The sequence below is a fragment of the Schistocerca cancellata genome, chromosome 2, assembly GCF_023864275.1.
Source record: "Schistocerca cancellata isolate TAMUIC-IGC-003103 chromosome 2, iqSchCanc2.1, whole genome shotgun sequence".
NCBI lineage: Eukaryota > Metazoa > Arthropoda > Insecta > Orthoptera > Acrididae > Schistocerca > Schistocerca cancellata.
Window position 1 is genome coordinate 1,038,549,275 of NC_064627.1, and position 13,803 is coordinate 1,038,563,077.

The 13,803-nt window shown below is 39.0% G+C and overlaps 1 protein-coding gene across 1 annotated transcript in view; it reads right to left on the minus strand.

Annotated features, from left to right (window-relative positions):
* Positions 1-4,142: 4,142 nt before the first annotated feature.
* The window catches only part of LOC126163012 (ubiquitin carboxyl-terminal hydrolase 7), a 230,674-nt gene continuing 221,013 nt past the window's right edge, over positions 4,143-13,803 (minus strand). The window contains exon 23 of the mRNA XM_049919876.1: positions 4,143-6,157. Within this exon, the coding sequence (XP_049775833.1) occupies positions 6,054-6,157 (104 nt within the window). The 3' untranslated portion in view covers positions 4,143-6,053. The remainder of the gene's footprint in view (positions 6,158-13,803) is intronic.

Genomic DNA, 13,803 nt, shown 5'->3' on the forward strand with positions numbered 1-13,803 from the left:
CCAGAAGGTCTAATATGTTATCGCCACGAGTCGGTTCTCTGTTTAACTGCTCAAGGTAGTTTTCAGATACAGCATTTAAAAAAATTTCACTGGATTCTTTGTCCCTGCCACCCGTTATGAACGTTTGAGTCTCCCAGTCTACATCCGACAAATTAAAATCTCCACCCAGAACTATTACATGGTCGGGAAATCTACTCGAAATATTTTCCAAATTTTCCTTCAGGTGCTCTGCCACAACAGCTGCTGAGCCAGGGGGCCTATAGAGACATCCAATTACCATGTTTGAGCCCGCTTTAACCATGACCTTCACCCAAATTATTTCACATTTCGGAACTCCGTCAATTTCCTTCAATACTATTGTACTTTTTATCGCTATGAACACGTCCCCTTTCACTGTCCATCCTGTCTCTGCGGTATACATTCCAATCTGAGTTCAGAATTTCATTACTATTTACTTCTGGTTTCAGCCAACTTTCTGCCCCAATAGTACTATGTGGGCATTGTGAACGGTTATTAATGAGAGCAGTTCTGGGACCTTTCTAGGGACGCTCCTGCAGTTCACTACTACCACATTAATATTAATTAATATAATTCCCTGTTGCGTTTTGCCTACTACCACCTTGCCGCATCTCAGGAGGCGTCTTTTCAGGCCTAGGGAGGGAATTCTCTAACCAAAAAACCCACCTGTACAATCCACACATACTCCGCTACCCTTGTAGCCGCTTCCTGCGTGTAGTGCACGCCTGACCTCTTCAGGGGGACCCTACATTTCTCCACCCGATAGCGGAGGTCGAGAAATTTGCACCCCCAGATCTCCGCAGAATCGTCTGAGCCTCTGGTTTAAGCCTTCCACTCGGCTCCAAACCAGAGGACTGCGATCTGTTCTGGGAACTATACTACAAATAATTAGCTCAGATTCCACCCCGCGAGTGGGGCTTTCCGCCTTCACCAACTCCGCCAACCGCCTGTATGAACTGAGGATGACCTCTGAACCCAGATGGCAGGAGTCATTGGTGCCGACATGAACAACAATTTGCAGTCGGGTGCACCCAGTGCTCTCTATCGCCGCCGGCAGGGCCTCCCTCCACATCTCGGATGAGAATTGTCAGTCTGACATTTCTTTTCAAGCTGTTTTCAAGACTGTTTGCCATTTCAGTGTGCCTTTGCAGACACAACTGATTGACCTGCAAGATAATTCCAGTTTCAGTGACAAACCCTTTTATATTTAAACTGTCCAGGACGTCTACATTGCTTTCTTCCGGTAGGTTTTCCAAGTCTCCATAATGAGGTTGCAAAAGTGCTACAATATTTCGATTGACGTATTTAAGTGAAAGGCCTTTTTTTGATAATGAAACTAAATAAGTCATGATTACATGACAACTTGAGTGCGAAACTCTGTGAAAGAGTGTGTGTGGGAGCGCGCGCGCGTGCGCAACAGTATGTACCAGATGAAAATTATATGTCTTCATTGCACCAAAAATAATTCATTAATACTGAAAATCTGTTTGTTTGTGATCTGTGCTGGGAAATGTGAAATATAAAACCGAAGCACATGCAGTGCTACTTCACTGCCACTCAAATGCATTTCATTCACTAATTTACCTCCTCCCTCTCCTAGTGCTCAAGCAATGTCATGTGGTAGTGGGGGAAACGTGCCAGCCAGGCACAGTGCTATGGTACTCGGGCCCAGGCATGGCCCACAGGACAAAATCGTGGCCACTCCTGATGTACATAATTAGCAAAGTCAAGAGGAACAGTGAACATCACATCTGGGTGATCTAGCGTTGGTAGGTAAGTTAGTTGGTTTTGTGTGTGTGTGTGTGTGTGTGTGTGTGTGTGTGTGTGTGTGTGTGTGTGTGTTTTTGTTGGTGAACGTACACTGTGGAAAACCTCTTTCAGTTCCTGAGAAGAATTTTCTCTGATCTCATCATAGGGCTCTGTAAGAAACCAAAACCACCATATCTGTTCATGAGCATTTAAGTCAAATTAAGTAAACACTCAAATGAACTATACAATTCATAAAAATAAAAAAAAAGCATACTGCAGAGAAGTTAACTATGAAAGAGTAGATGGTGGCAGCATCGTGAATGAGAGGTATTTACACTTATTGTGTAACATATCTGATCTGCGGGGGAGGGGGCGGGAAGATCAGCAGCAGACACTTTGACTAAAGAACAAAAATGGTTTCCTGTCCTGACATGGCAATACCCCAGATTAGTGTCAGACTGTGGCTGAAACATTTGGCAGTGATGGTGATACAAAAAACAGAAATTAATGCAAGTTACAAATGACACCTATGGACGAGTACAATGAGAGAGAACATTTTAGGTCATTTGTGACTTAATATGATCAATGAATGTGGATATTTTGAGTTGGGAGAGCTTTTCTAACATCTTGGATACTATTTGTGTTCATTGAAGTGGCTCTTATATTCGTTTAATAAAAGAAATATATTTTCAAATGTTATCTGATCACTTTGATGAAGCAGTTGCCTCATTTGTGACTCAAGCTGTGACAAGAAGATTATCGATTACTATATTGTGGAAAACAAAATGGAGAGCACAATATAGACAAGTTTCAATACACGAAAATCAAGTAGAAATTATGATTAACTGGAATAGAAATCTTAAAGAGGTGTTACTGTTTGTCACTCTCTTAATCACGTATCAAACCTGCTAAGTATCACCCCTTTCGAAATCTTGGTATAAAACACTATGAATTGTCACTCTCTTAATCACGTATCAAACCTGCTAAGTATCACCCCTTTCGAAATCTTGGTATAAAACACTATGAATTATCACTACCTACCAGGAAAGGAAAATTTTTTGAAGAGGCGGGTGAATACTCAGCCTGCCTACTGAAGAAAAAACATGAACAATTGTCACTATGCTTTCAAACAATATCATTCCAAAATACACACACCTCATTCTCGTTTCATGTTCCCTTTCATTCACATTTACATCTGCTACCATTTTACTGGTGAAACTGAAGAACCATCAGCAGGAAATAATAATGTAGCCATGCCTGTTCAAAACGAAAATCAAGCTGTAGAATTTTAGATGGCTACTCTGAAGAATAAGACAATATTTTAATTAACTGTGCAAGTGAGTCCACTACAATCTTATTGGTTAACACTGTAGGTTAAAGTATTGGTCCACTGAGATTTACTGTGGAGAAACCTATCTACTAATTTGGCAGATGTTGATCCTTTTTGTTATCACAGTTCTGAGGATAACAATGACCACCAAGACTCCAGTTTTTTTTAATCTGGTTATCAGGACAGAAATATGGGTTTCTTCAAATGTCCTTTATACAATTCACATTTAGATACCATCCCCCCCCCCCCCCCCCCCCCCACACCATTCCAATTTTTTACTGCTGTTTTCATTTTTCAAGCTTTCTTTTTCTTATTTCTCCAGAATGGCATCTGCTTCTTAGCAAGCAAGATTCTATTTTTCACCCCAGTTCTTTTTGTCTACAAACTTCATACATTTTGTCTCTCACCCCCAGGAAATTACAGCAGTAATAATTTTATAAATTTAGTTAATTTCCTTAATCAGGAATTTTCATTCAGATAGTCTTTGGTTTTGTTCAATGACACTCTTTGGTTTTATTTGTGGGCCACTGATAAAGCTTGTTTTTTTTTTTAATGATGAGATCAAAGTTTATGGCAACCTAGCCTTTTATCAAATGCTCTTTGTTTCTATGAATCAAATATTTTGAAACTGAGTGAAGCATCCAGTATGACTAATGAGTTGGAATAATAAATGTCAGACCCAAGTAGAAAAACATTTTTAAAAGGTGGAATAACAACAATTTCAAGCAATGTGCAGATATATCACTTCACTTGTTGCAGTTAGTTTGGTAATATCCTTGGAAACATTTAAACTTTGTCTCCGAATATATAACATTAACTGCATTGCAATCAGTGACTCTTATACAAGAACACATTGAACGATGAAAGGAAGAGTTTTTGCTGAATAAGAAAAACCATTTTCCTTAGTTGACATTACACAACTAGAAACAACAATTTAAACATTTTCGCTGTTAAAGAGCTCTTCAAATTCAAAGACATGCGGGACATCAACCATATCAAATTACCAAATTCTAAAAGTTAGGAAGGATCTCTGATAAGGAGTAAGTGTACTGAAATCCTGGTGCCTTTATTATTACAATAAAATGAAACCAAAGATTAATATTCATTCATGTTATCCTGCTTTAACCATTACAACTATTTACAGAGTTATGTACAAAATGAATTATTTACACAGAACTGCAATGAAAATGTTAAGACTGACTTTCAATGCTGGCTGATAATCAGTAAGCCAATTAAAGATTTCAGTGTCAGAGAGATCGCTCTGTTAATACTGTTATGTACTCTGAAAGCAGACACTTCAAATCTTTTAACAACTAATTATCAGCAAAATTTTAAGTCATAATTTTCTTCATATACATATATATATACACACACACAGACGCACACACACACACACACACACACACACACACACACACACACACACAGTCCATGTAAATTCATAATTCAGTCTAGTTCAATATTTAACAAATATTTTTTACATTTTTTATAAAAAAATTCATGTCATTGTTGCAAACCTCCAGACCCTCTAAACCCATTTAATCTTTTCACTCACACATTTTACAACTGGTATTGGACGTAAAATGTCCAAACTGTACACACAAAGTAATGAACAAGGAGCAATTATGGTAGAAATTCATTGTCTGGAGTGTTTGCCTAACACATGAATGAAACTCTGCACTGAAATGAACTGAACCCAAATACAGTGAAAAACAAGACACGCCAACACACAATTCTCTAAATGATAAAACAATGATTTATGAAATAATCCTGACAAAATTTTCTATGTTTGTAAAAAAATATATTTTTGTTCGTAAATAAATTATATGCATTCACTGTTAACATTCAGATTTTTACAAATTAGGGGAAAAAGTTCATTGAAGCAATTCCAGTGCAATAGTTCACTAATATAAAATTTAACCACAAAATGGAGGCACTTCATTCTGCATAAAACTATTTTTAAGGGTAATGGCATTAAGCATTAAAATTATCTTAATGCATATAAAACATTTAAAATGAGATGAATAATAAATAATTTTCATGGTAAACTGTTGTTCTTAAAAATAATTGCTGGAAATACAAAGAAAAAAAAGTAACAGTTGTTTCAGGTCCAAAAATAACTTTCTTTTTATTAATCCATTACTCAACAATGAAGTCCCAATTCACGAAACAATTTCTTTCACAAAACTGATTTATTAGAATTGGTTACTTTAAAGCGACTAAAACAGTACGAAATAAAATTCCTGTGCATAACATCTGAACTTATAATTTTGATAGCGTATTTAGTATAATTATGTTATACCACAAAGTTTGCTGCTGAACTTCTCTTGGTCTTTGTACACATGCTATCCTTAAATCTTGTCACAAACTCTGGTAACCTCACAGAACATGCTATTGTCTTTAAAAACAGATTACTTACAAACATTTTAACCGGATTATTCACAGGTGCTTTCTTCATTCTTCCACTGTAGCAAAACAGCAGACAGTCACATTCACCACAGTGCAGAACAATGAGGAACACGAACCACAGGGTCATAAAGGGGGAAAAATGACTTGTAAAAATGTTCTTACTGTAAAATTCGTATCTACAAGCAAGGAAAAATTTTAATTGGTGTATAATTTATTCATTAATCAACACAGCCGTGTCTTGAGTTATCGGGAAGCAGCATTCATAACGAATGAGGAATAGTCATTGGCAAAGAAATAACACAACAATTTTATTACCTGATCACACAACGCTGTACTTGTCACATCTGACAAAATGACACAGTTCGTTATTTTATCACTGTTGCTGCAGACACAGTTTACCACACCAATGTCACTGAATGTCTGTTCACAACACAATCCCACTCAGTCTTTCTGAGGTTTAAATACCTCTTCATTACAAATAAAGGTTGCTTTCTCTTGGAGTCCTTGCAACCAAATTACGTATGTACAAGAAACAGCCTAGGACTTCTCAGTTGTAGATTTTAATAGCCTTCTCCAGATAATTGTACCTAGATCGTTTGGGAGCTTTGTTTACATGCTCTAGCCCAAGCCAAGGCATTGGTGCGGTGTTTCCTGTCAAATAGAAAAGTCAATTTATAACTCCATTGCATAATGTAATACGTAGTATTTCCTTTGTAAAGGTGTGATTGCAAGACCATGGATTCTCTCTCTCTCTCTCTCTCTCTCTCTCTCTCTCTCTCTCTCTCTCGCACACACACACACACACACACACACACACACACACACACACACACACACACACACACACACACACACACACAAACAAACAAACAGCACTTCCAGAGGAATGTCACGTAATGTGTGAGGTGATTTGACATGTACTTAGCAAAATGCTGTGTAGGCACTGCAGCAGAAAGAATAATGATGGAGCAGATTACTGATCCATCCTACAAGAGATGTTCAAAAAGTCCCCCACCCACCTCAATACACTTGTCCATGTGTTGGGGGGCTGCATTTTGTTGCACATCAATCACCATCTCAGTGGGATTTAATTGCAAGCAACAGCTAAAATGGTTCAAATGACTCTAAGCACTATGGTACTTAACATTGGAGGTCATCAGTACCCTAGACTCAGAACTACTTAAACCTAACTAACCTATGGACATCACACACATCCATGCCCGAGGTGGGATTCGAAGCTGTAACCATAGCAGCAGCAACCTGTGATAGCCAAGCGCAACATCAACTAGATACTCAAAGTTGTCACATGTAGCAGCTTCATACTTTTTATATCCTCCTACCTCAATCTTTCTTAGTGCACTGTGCTACCTGACAGTTTATGATGGACTTACACCTTAATACAGGCAGAGCTCATGAATGAGTAACTACTCACACTGTTGAAGAAAACAGTCTCAGCGCTCAGTTTACTTGGTCTAGGGCTGAAATGAAAACCCTGTGTGATTATGATGATGAAAAGTATTATAATTAGGGATGCCAATAAGTTGTTGATTGTGTGCTGGACCATGATGTCATCAGAATGTATGTTAATTGACAACAGTTTATCAAGATCCTGGCACCAAGGGAAGTCAATATAATATTGCAGAAGAAATCATTTCATATTATATTCATCAACATACAATATAGTTTTATTATAACAAACTGTACTTTGATGGATTGTTACGTAAAAGAACACTATTGGCACTTCAATATGACAGAATGTAAGCGCTGAATTGCAAAGTCAAACAGTCCTTCGGCATTAGTAGTTATGAAACCTGTCATTGCTTATCACAAGATTTAAGGTGCAGATACAATTGCAAGCTGAGCAGCTCATGAGCCACTCGTTAGAATGCTCATCGTGAGCCAAGTGTGTTCATTTCCTGGCTAACATAAATGACATTATGACAACATAACCATAACTGTAAACACTGATCAGTAAAGTTACACATGGGAACAGTGTTAGAAGGTTAGATCATATAACTAATCAAGACATATTGTTTGAAAATGGGGAAAAAATATTCATGGGACAAATTTAAATAAGAGAATGGGTTAGATGACAGCATACATCTTGAGTCATAAAGGCATTGTTATCCTTTAAGACAAGACATACCAATAGGCACCTTTTAAAGCAAATGTTAATGCTCATCTCTATTTACACTGCAGGTATGTCATTCTACCAAAGAAGAACTGCAGCACAATTTGTGCAAAAGCAATAAATGCGACAAATTATGCTTACAAGACACACACAATCAGCTAAGATGACCAGAAGTGTGAGATGTGAAGTTAACTGCTGAAAGGTCACACTCTCAGCATGGATGTGCCACCTCTGTGATGCCAGATGCCCAAGTGAGTAGCATTTATCACATGGGTGAGAGTATCAGCTCATTTCTGGAGCAAGAGTTTAATTGTGATAGGAAATATTACTAGCCACCATCAAGCATGGGGCTACCTGCAAGGAGGCAAAAATGGCAAAGCAGTGTTGTCTTGGGCAGAAGTCCACAATAATTCCCACATTCACGACAGCACGCTTCCTGCCTCCTTTAACAGGCAACGTTGATATAAACCAGCCTTTCTGTTCATGAGCGATTGCATCGTACAACAGTGCACAAAATCAATATGTACAGAAATAAAACCACAAGGGGGGGGGGGGGGGGGGTAGCCTTTACAGAGGCAGCCAGCACGAAGTTCTCCGCTCTGCTGGACAAGAAGATCAGCACAGTTGCACCAGTCACAAAAGAATATGAACACTTCACCGAATTAGTGAAATAACTGTTCTTCACTGTCCAGAAAAAGACCATTTTAGTGAATAGACTCTCTAGGCTGCATAAAGCATCCTCACTTCCCTCTTCCATGCTAAGAAGGAGCATTAGAAGAAAATGATAACAGAACAGGAGCAGCAAACAAGCACAGTCAGGGTGTATACAGGGACAAGGAAAAAAATTCCCGGATTATTCCCGGATATCCCGTTTAAAAAATATGCTTTTTCCCGGGTGACCTACTGTCACTTAGCACAGAAAAAGTTCCCTCGGAACTGTAAAACTTATCAATCCTTTGAATGGTTAACGTTTTATATAATCGCGTAGAACTTCCCGGAAAAAAAAGAAAAGCCGGAGCAGAGAAGTTTTGGAAAGACCTTTGATTTGCAGCAACATATACGCTGCATATTTTCGTATTACGAAAGTATAAATTCGAATTGCACCAAACACAGCTTGTTAGTTTCCGGAGCGTTGCAACCGAGGTTGTGATGCCCTTTTGTAAGCAAGTCATATCTCAAGCCACAAGATCTCGCCAGCCGATGACAGCAGCTATTCAGAGCATAGGACACGTGTTATAGTCAGCCACTAGCAAGATTACTGGTTACATAGCGCGAACACACAAGAGGAAAAGTTAACGGTTTACATTAATGTACACAGTACCGTATATCTACAAGAAAAGCTAAGCTTTCACGTGTAATATTGGTCTTTTTTTGGTGTGATATACTTTAAGATACATCACACAAATGTGCCAGTAAATTTTAAAATTCTGACATAAATGCCTCGGCTCGAAATTCTTGAAGTGGCTGGTCCTCAAACTGTTCAGTTTCGAACGCTCTGTGATTTAGATATCCATCCCACTTTCACACACTTAACATAATTCATCTTGCGTAAAAAGAAATTTACTTTGAAAGTAACGCTTTTCTAACCACCGTTCGCAATACTGTTAGTTATAGGTTCGATTTACCAGTTGCCAGAGAGCGCCAAAAACGAATTATTGTGCGTGTGCAACTGCAGTGGTGTAGGAAGCCCACATGTTCGTGTGTATAAAGCACTAAGAGAGCTTACACTACACCATAAAAGAAACAAGGCATCAGAGGATACTCCAAAAGGCATCAAAATTTCGTGAATCATACTAAAATACGTAATTCGGCTTGAAGTGCACATTGGTTTTTTCCAGATTCACAATGAAGTAGGTCCCATCTGATATTAAGCTTTTCAGTGTGGTTTTTGGGATGTAAATTTTCTTGGAGTACCAGTACTCTACGATCTCATGTTTGGTTCTTTGTTATGGCATAATGCCATACATGGCAGAAGATGATAACGTGCACTTTAAATTCACCGAACAGTTGGAAGTACCCAAAATTGTTAAATGAAACACTTCGTTTCAAATAAAATGATTGCCTCAGCGGAATTTCTTTAGCAAACTTGCAAAAATAACTTCATTCTTCTGCAAGGCGATTAATGCTTGACTGCTACTAACTTGGAAAGAAAATAAAATCAGAAACTGAAATTAATAATATATTTTTGCCCTCTGTAATTAGGTGAATGCATTTTAATTCACTTGATAGCTCCTGGCCACAGAAATCCGTTTTGTTTTCATTTGACGTGGGAGCTGTACACGAAGAGAAGCAGCGAAATCACTTAACGTAAACACGGGTCACGTGGAGACTAACCCCCTCCCCACTACAACTCAGACAACTCTGTGCAAGCGCGAATCTGGCAGCTAGGGCGCACGAGAAAAATTTTTCTCGTTTGCATCTGGCTGCTTGCTGCTACTACCGATGCAGCTAACATCCAAACTTCAAGAAGCGGGAAGCGAGAGAAGGTACTGCTTATACGCGAGTCAAATGCGCATGCGCAACAGACCGCTGGCAACTGGTCAAACGAACCTAATGTGAACAGTTGTGACGTCATGCTCATAGCAAGCAGTTTATTGTTACAAAGAATTACAGTCTGCGCCCTACGGCCTTTAACATATTTTTGCTATCTGTAGACGCTTGTGCGTGCACGGTGTTTTGTTGTCGTAAAATGCACATTTCCTTTGCCACTACAGTTTTATTTTTTTCCCTCTCATTTATATTTTATTGCTGCAGTATCATTCTCCAGTAGCAGGATACAATAACATTCTTTGCTAGAGAATCAATTCTGCAGTCAAAACTACAAAAATGTAACTGAAAGCTAAAACAATGAAAAATTCCCGGAATTCCGAAAAATTCCTGGGTTTTTCCCGGTTTTCTCCCGGATGAAAAAATTCCCGGAATTCCCGGTTGTCCCGGGTCGTATACACCCTGACAGTAGTTGCTCAGTCATCTCAGCAACGACCCTCCCAATGAACTCTCTTTCTAATGTGGAGCCAACCAAATTGCTCATCAGTTCCTGTTAAATGGAAAGCCAACCACAACCATAAAAATAAGAAAGGAAACTATCATCAAGCAGAAAAGCCACAAAACCAGTGAGCTGTGTCACATTTTTATTGTAGCTGAACTGTAACATGCCTGGGACAAAATTATGACAAGCAAATCAGCCATCCTCTGTGATCTACGAATAAAGTAGGTACAGAACATTGGCCCTGCAGCCATGAGCTGGCTCCTACAACTGATGAACAATTGTGTCCAGTCCAGCAGAATACCAAAAATTTGGAGAAAAGCTAGTGTAATAGCTATCCCAAAGCCTAGCGAAGATAGGAATGGCACAAAGAACTACAGGCCGATCTCTCTCTTGTGCCCTCTTTACAATGTGCTCGTTATTCCTACAGAGGCTGATGGAGACTGATCCTCTCGTGATCCCACAACACGCCTGATTCAGAGAAGGAAAGAAGTCCACTTCCCAAATAGTGAAACTGACTTAGCAAGCAGAGGACAGCTTTGAAAGACAGGGAGTTACAGATGCAGGTTTACAGACCATTGCCATCTGCTTAGGAAGATCTACATCACAAAAGAACACATTTTCATCTGGACCAGAACCAAAGTTTTTTTTTACAGAGCTCCGTGGAGAAAGGTGCAGGTGAAGGAGGATAGAAAAATGGACTGCCCCAAGGAAGCACACTGGCACCAGCTTTATTCCATATCTATACAAATGACCAGCCCCTACCAGAAGAAAGTCAAAGCTTCATTTACACAGATGATCACACCATCACAGCTCAGTGAAATCACTTTGAAAGCATCAAGCTAAAGCACTCGCCTACTACAAGAGGAATCAGCTGATGCCAATCACTTTTAAGACTCAGGTATGTGCTTTTCACCTGAAGAACAATAAGGCTATTAGTAGCCTACAAATTACCTCGAGAAGGAGCTCCACTGGAACACTGCACAACCCCTAAATATCTTGTGGTCCTTTAGCACTGAACACTGACTTATAAGAAACACTGCATAAATACCAAGTAGAAAGTGGGTGCAAAAACAATGTGGTGAGACCACAGAAACAACATGAGGGTTGTAGCCAGAGATAGTAAAAACACCCACATTAGCCTTGTGCTGGTCGGTAGCATAATATGCCTGCCCTGTGTGCATCACTCTTGCCATTCTAGAACTGTGGATGTAGCTCTGGATGAAACTTGGCTGTCCCAGGTTGTCTCCACACCACACCTCTGAAGAAGGCATACTGTCTTTCTGGAATAGCACACTCGTACAAGTGAAGGATTTCGGCAACTAGGGCCAATCCCACCTCCCTGTTCACACACCAGCCAGCAGAGCCCAAAACTTGACTTAAGGAAGTGCTTCCTGAGAACAACTGAGGTTCTTGTAGAACCACCTAAGCAATCAAGGCTTCAGAAATGGAGCACCAGGAACTAGCTCATCAATGAGTGGTAAGTACTAGATGCAAGAATTCCCCTGGCCACACAGGAAACTGGGACACTTTAAAAGACATTCAACAAACTTTGAAGCAATGTTACTATTTTAATTATTGTGGCACAAGTAATTAAGTCACTGTATAGCTACTTGATGTACGATTGCTTCCGACATGAGAAATACATAATAACTGCCCAGAAAAGTTACCAGATAATTCCTACAAGTGTGTTTTACTATTATTGTTTTCAATATGGGTTGCAGCAGATCCTATCAACAATTTGATTTGCAATGATGAATAGGAGCCTCTTCCATATGTCTCCAATCTTCTTGGTCTTCATCTATATGCACAGGTGTTGCATCTGCAACTGCACGATTTCTTATAACGTCTACCAATCTATCACTGGCTGACTACGCACACTGGCCACTATAATTTAATTTTCATTACATTCTTGATTGTTATCTAAGTCATTTGTTTCTTTCCTTTAATCCCCAAAAATTGATTTGCACTTTCATCATCTGCTGAATAGCCTTCCGGTTTTGGAATGGTTTCCACATTAGAAGTCCACACCTCACTGTCACAAGTTAAATCTGGTATGCATATGGTCGGTCGTCTTTCCATTTCAGACATATTCTCAATTTTCAGAAATTCTGCTCGGTTTACCAAAAGTAACCCAGGGTATTTTTACTGGTCTGTTTAACTACTTTGATGTCCATCCTGCTGTCTTCAATTACCAATTGGTTCTATGTCTTTGTAATTAATTTGCACTATTTTCTTTCCGATCTGTGCCTTATATGTTACTTTAGTCTTGCACATATTTCTTTTTTTCCCCCATTTTAGGGACCTGAAAATTTGCTTTAGGGCTGCTGAGAATAGTTTTCGTGATATGAAATTTCATTGCCCGACTCTTACTTGATCGTATGTCTGTGCGCAGTGCCAGTGCTTATCCCATCTTATGTACTTGCAACATATTTCTCTACTGGCTAAGTAACTTTGTTAAATAACTGTCCCTTCCATCTATGTCTACATAACCTTCATTTTCTAGGTAATGAAATTAACCTGGTGCACCTTCCCATTCTTAAATAAATTCTCAGCCTAAATTTCTGATTTTGTGCCCAATGAGGTGGTTTCTTTCTATGGTAAATTCTCAGTTAACCGTGAGCAGATTATCCATGGACTTTTTTGCTGTTGAAAATCTTCCATTAATCCGGGAATCGTTGCAGGTGAGAGATAATCTCATGTTACAACACGCTGGATACTTTTCACTGTGTCCGCATTTAAAGAATAATTTTAAAAAGAGTACAAATATTAGAGATACTGTCACTGTGTACATACTTCTATGAGCCATATGCTGTCTTATCCCTAGTGTTTCACAAAATACTATTGACTTTCTTTTTTAATGTGCAAATACATTCAGCCCAAAATGTCTACCCGTGCATGGGTTCATGCAGTGTCAATGTAAATGGTGTTACTTATTACACACAAATCATTACAATCCAAATATTAAGGGTAAAACCTTTGTTGACGATATTTAATGACAACTGGAAGAAAAATCCACTGCACATTTAGTGTGTACTCTGTTAATAACTTTAAAACGGTTATGTGGGCTTTTTTGACCCAGTATTTTCATGCGACACTTCATCCCAAAGGCTAACCTCCTTCCAAGGGTGTTGACAATTAAATGCAACAATAATTGAGATACTGATATATCTTGCTGGA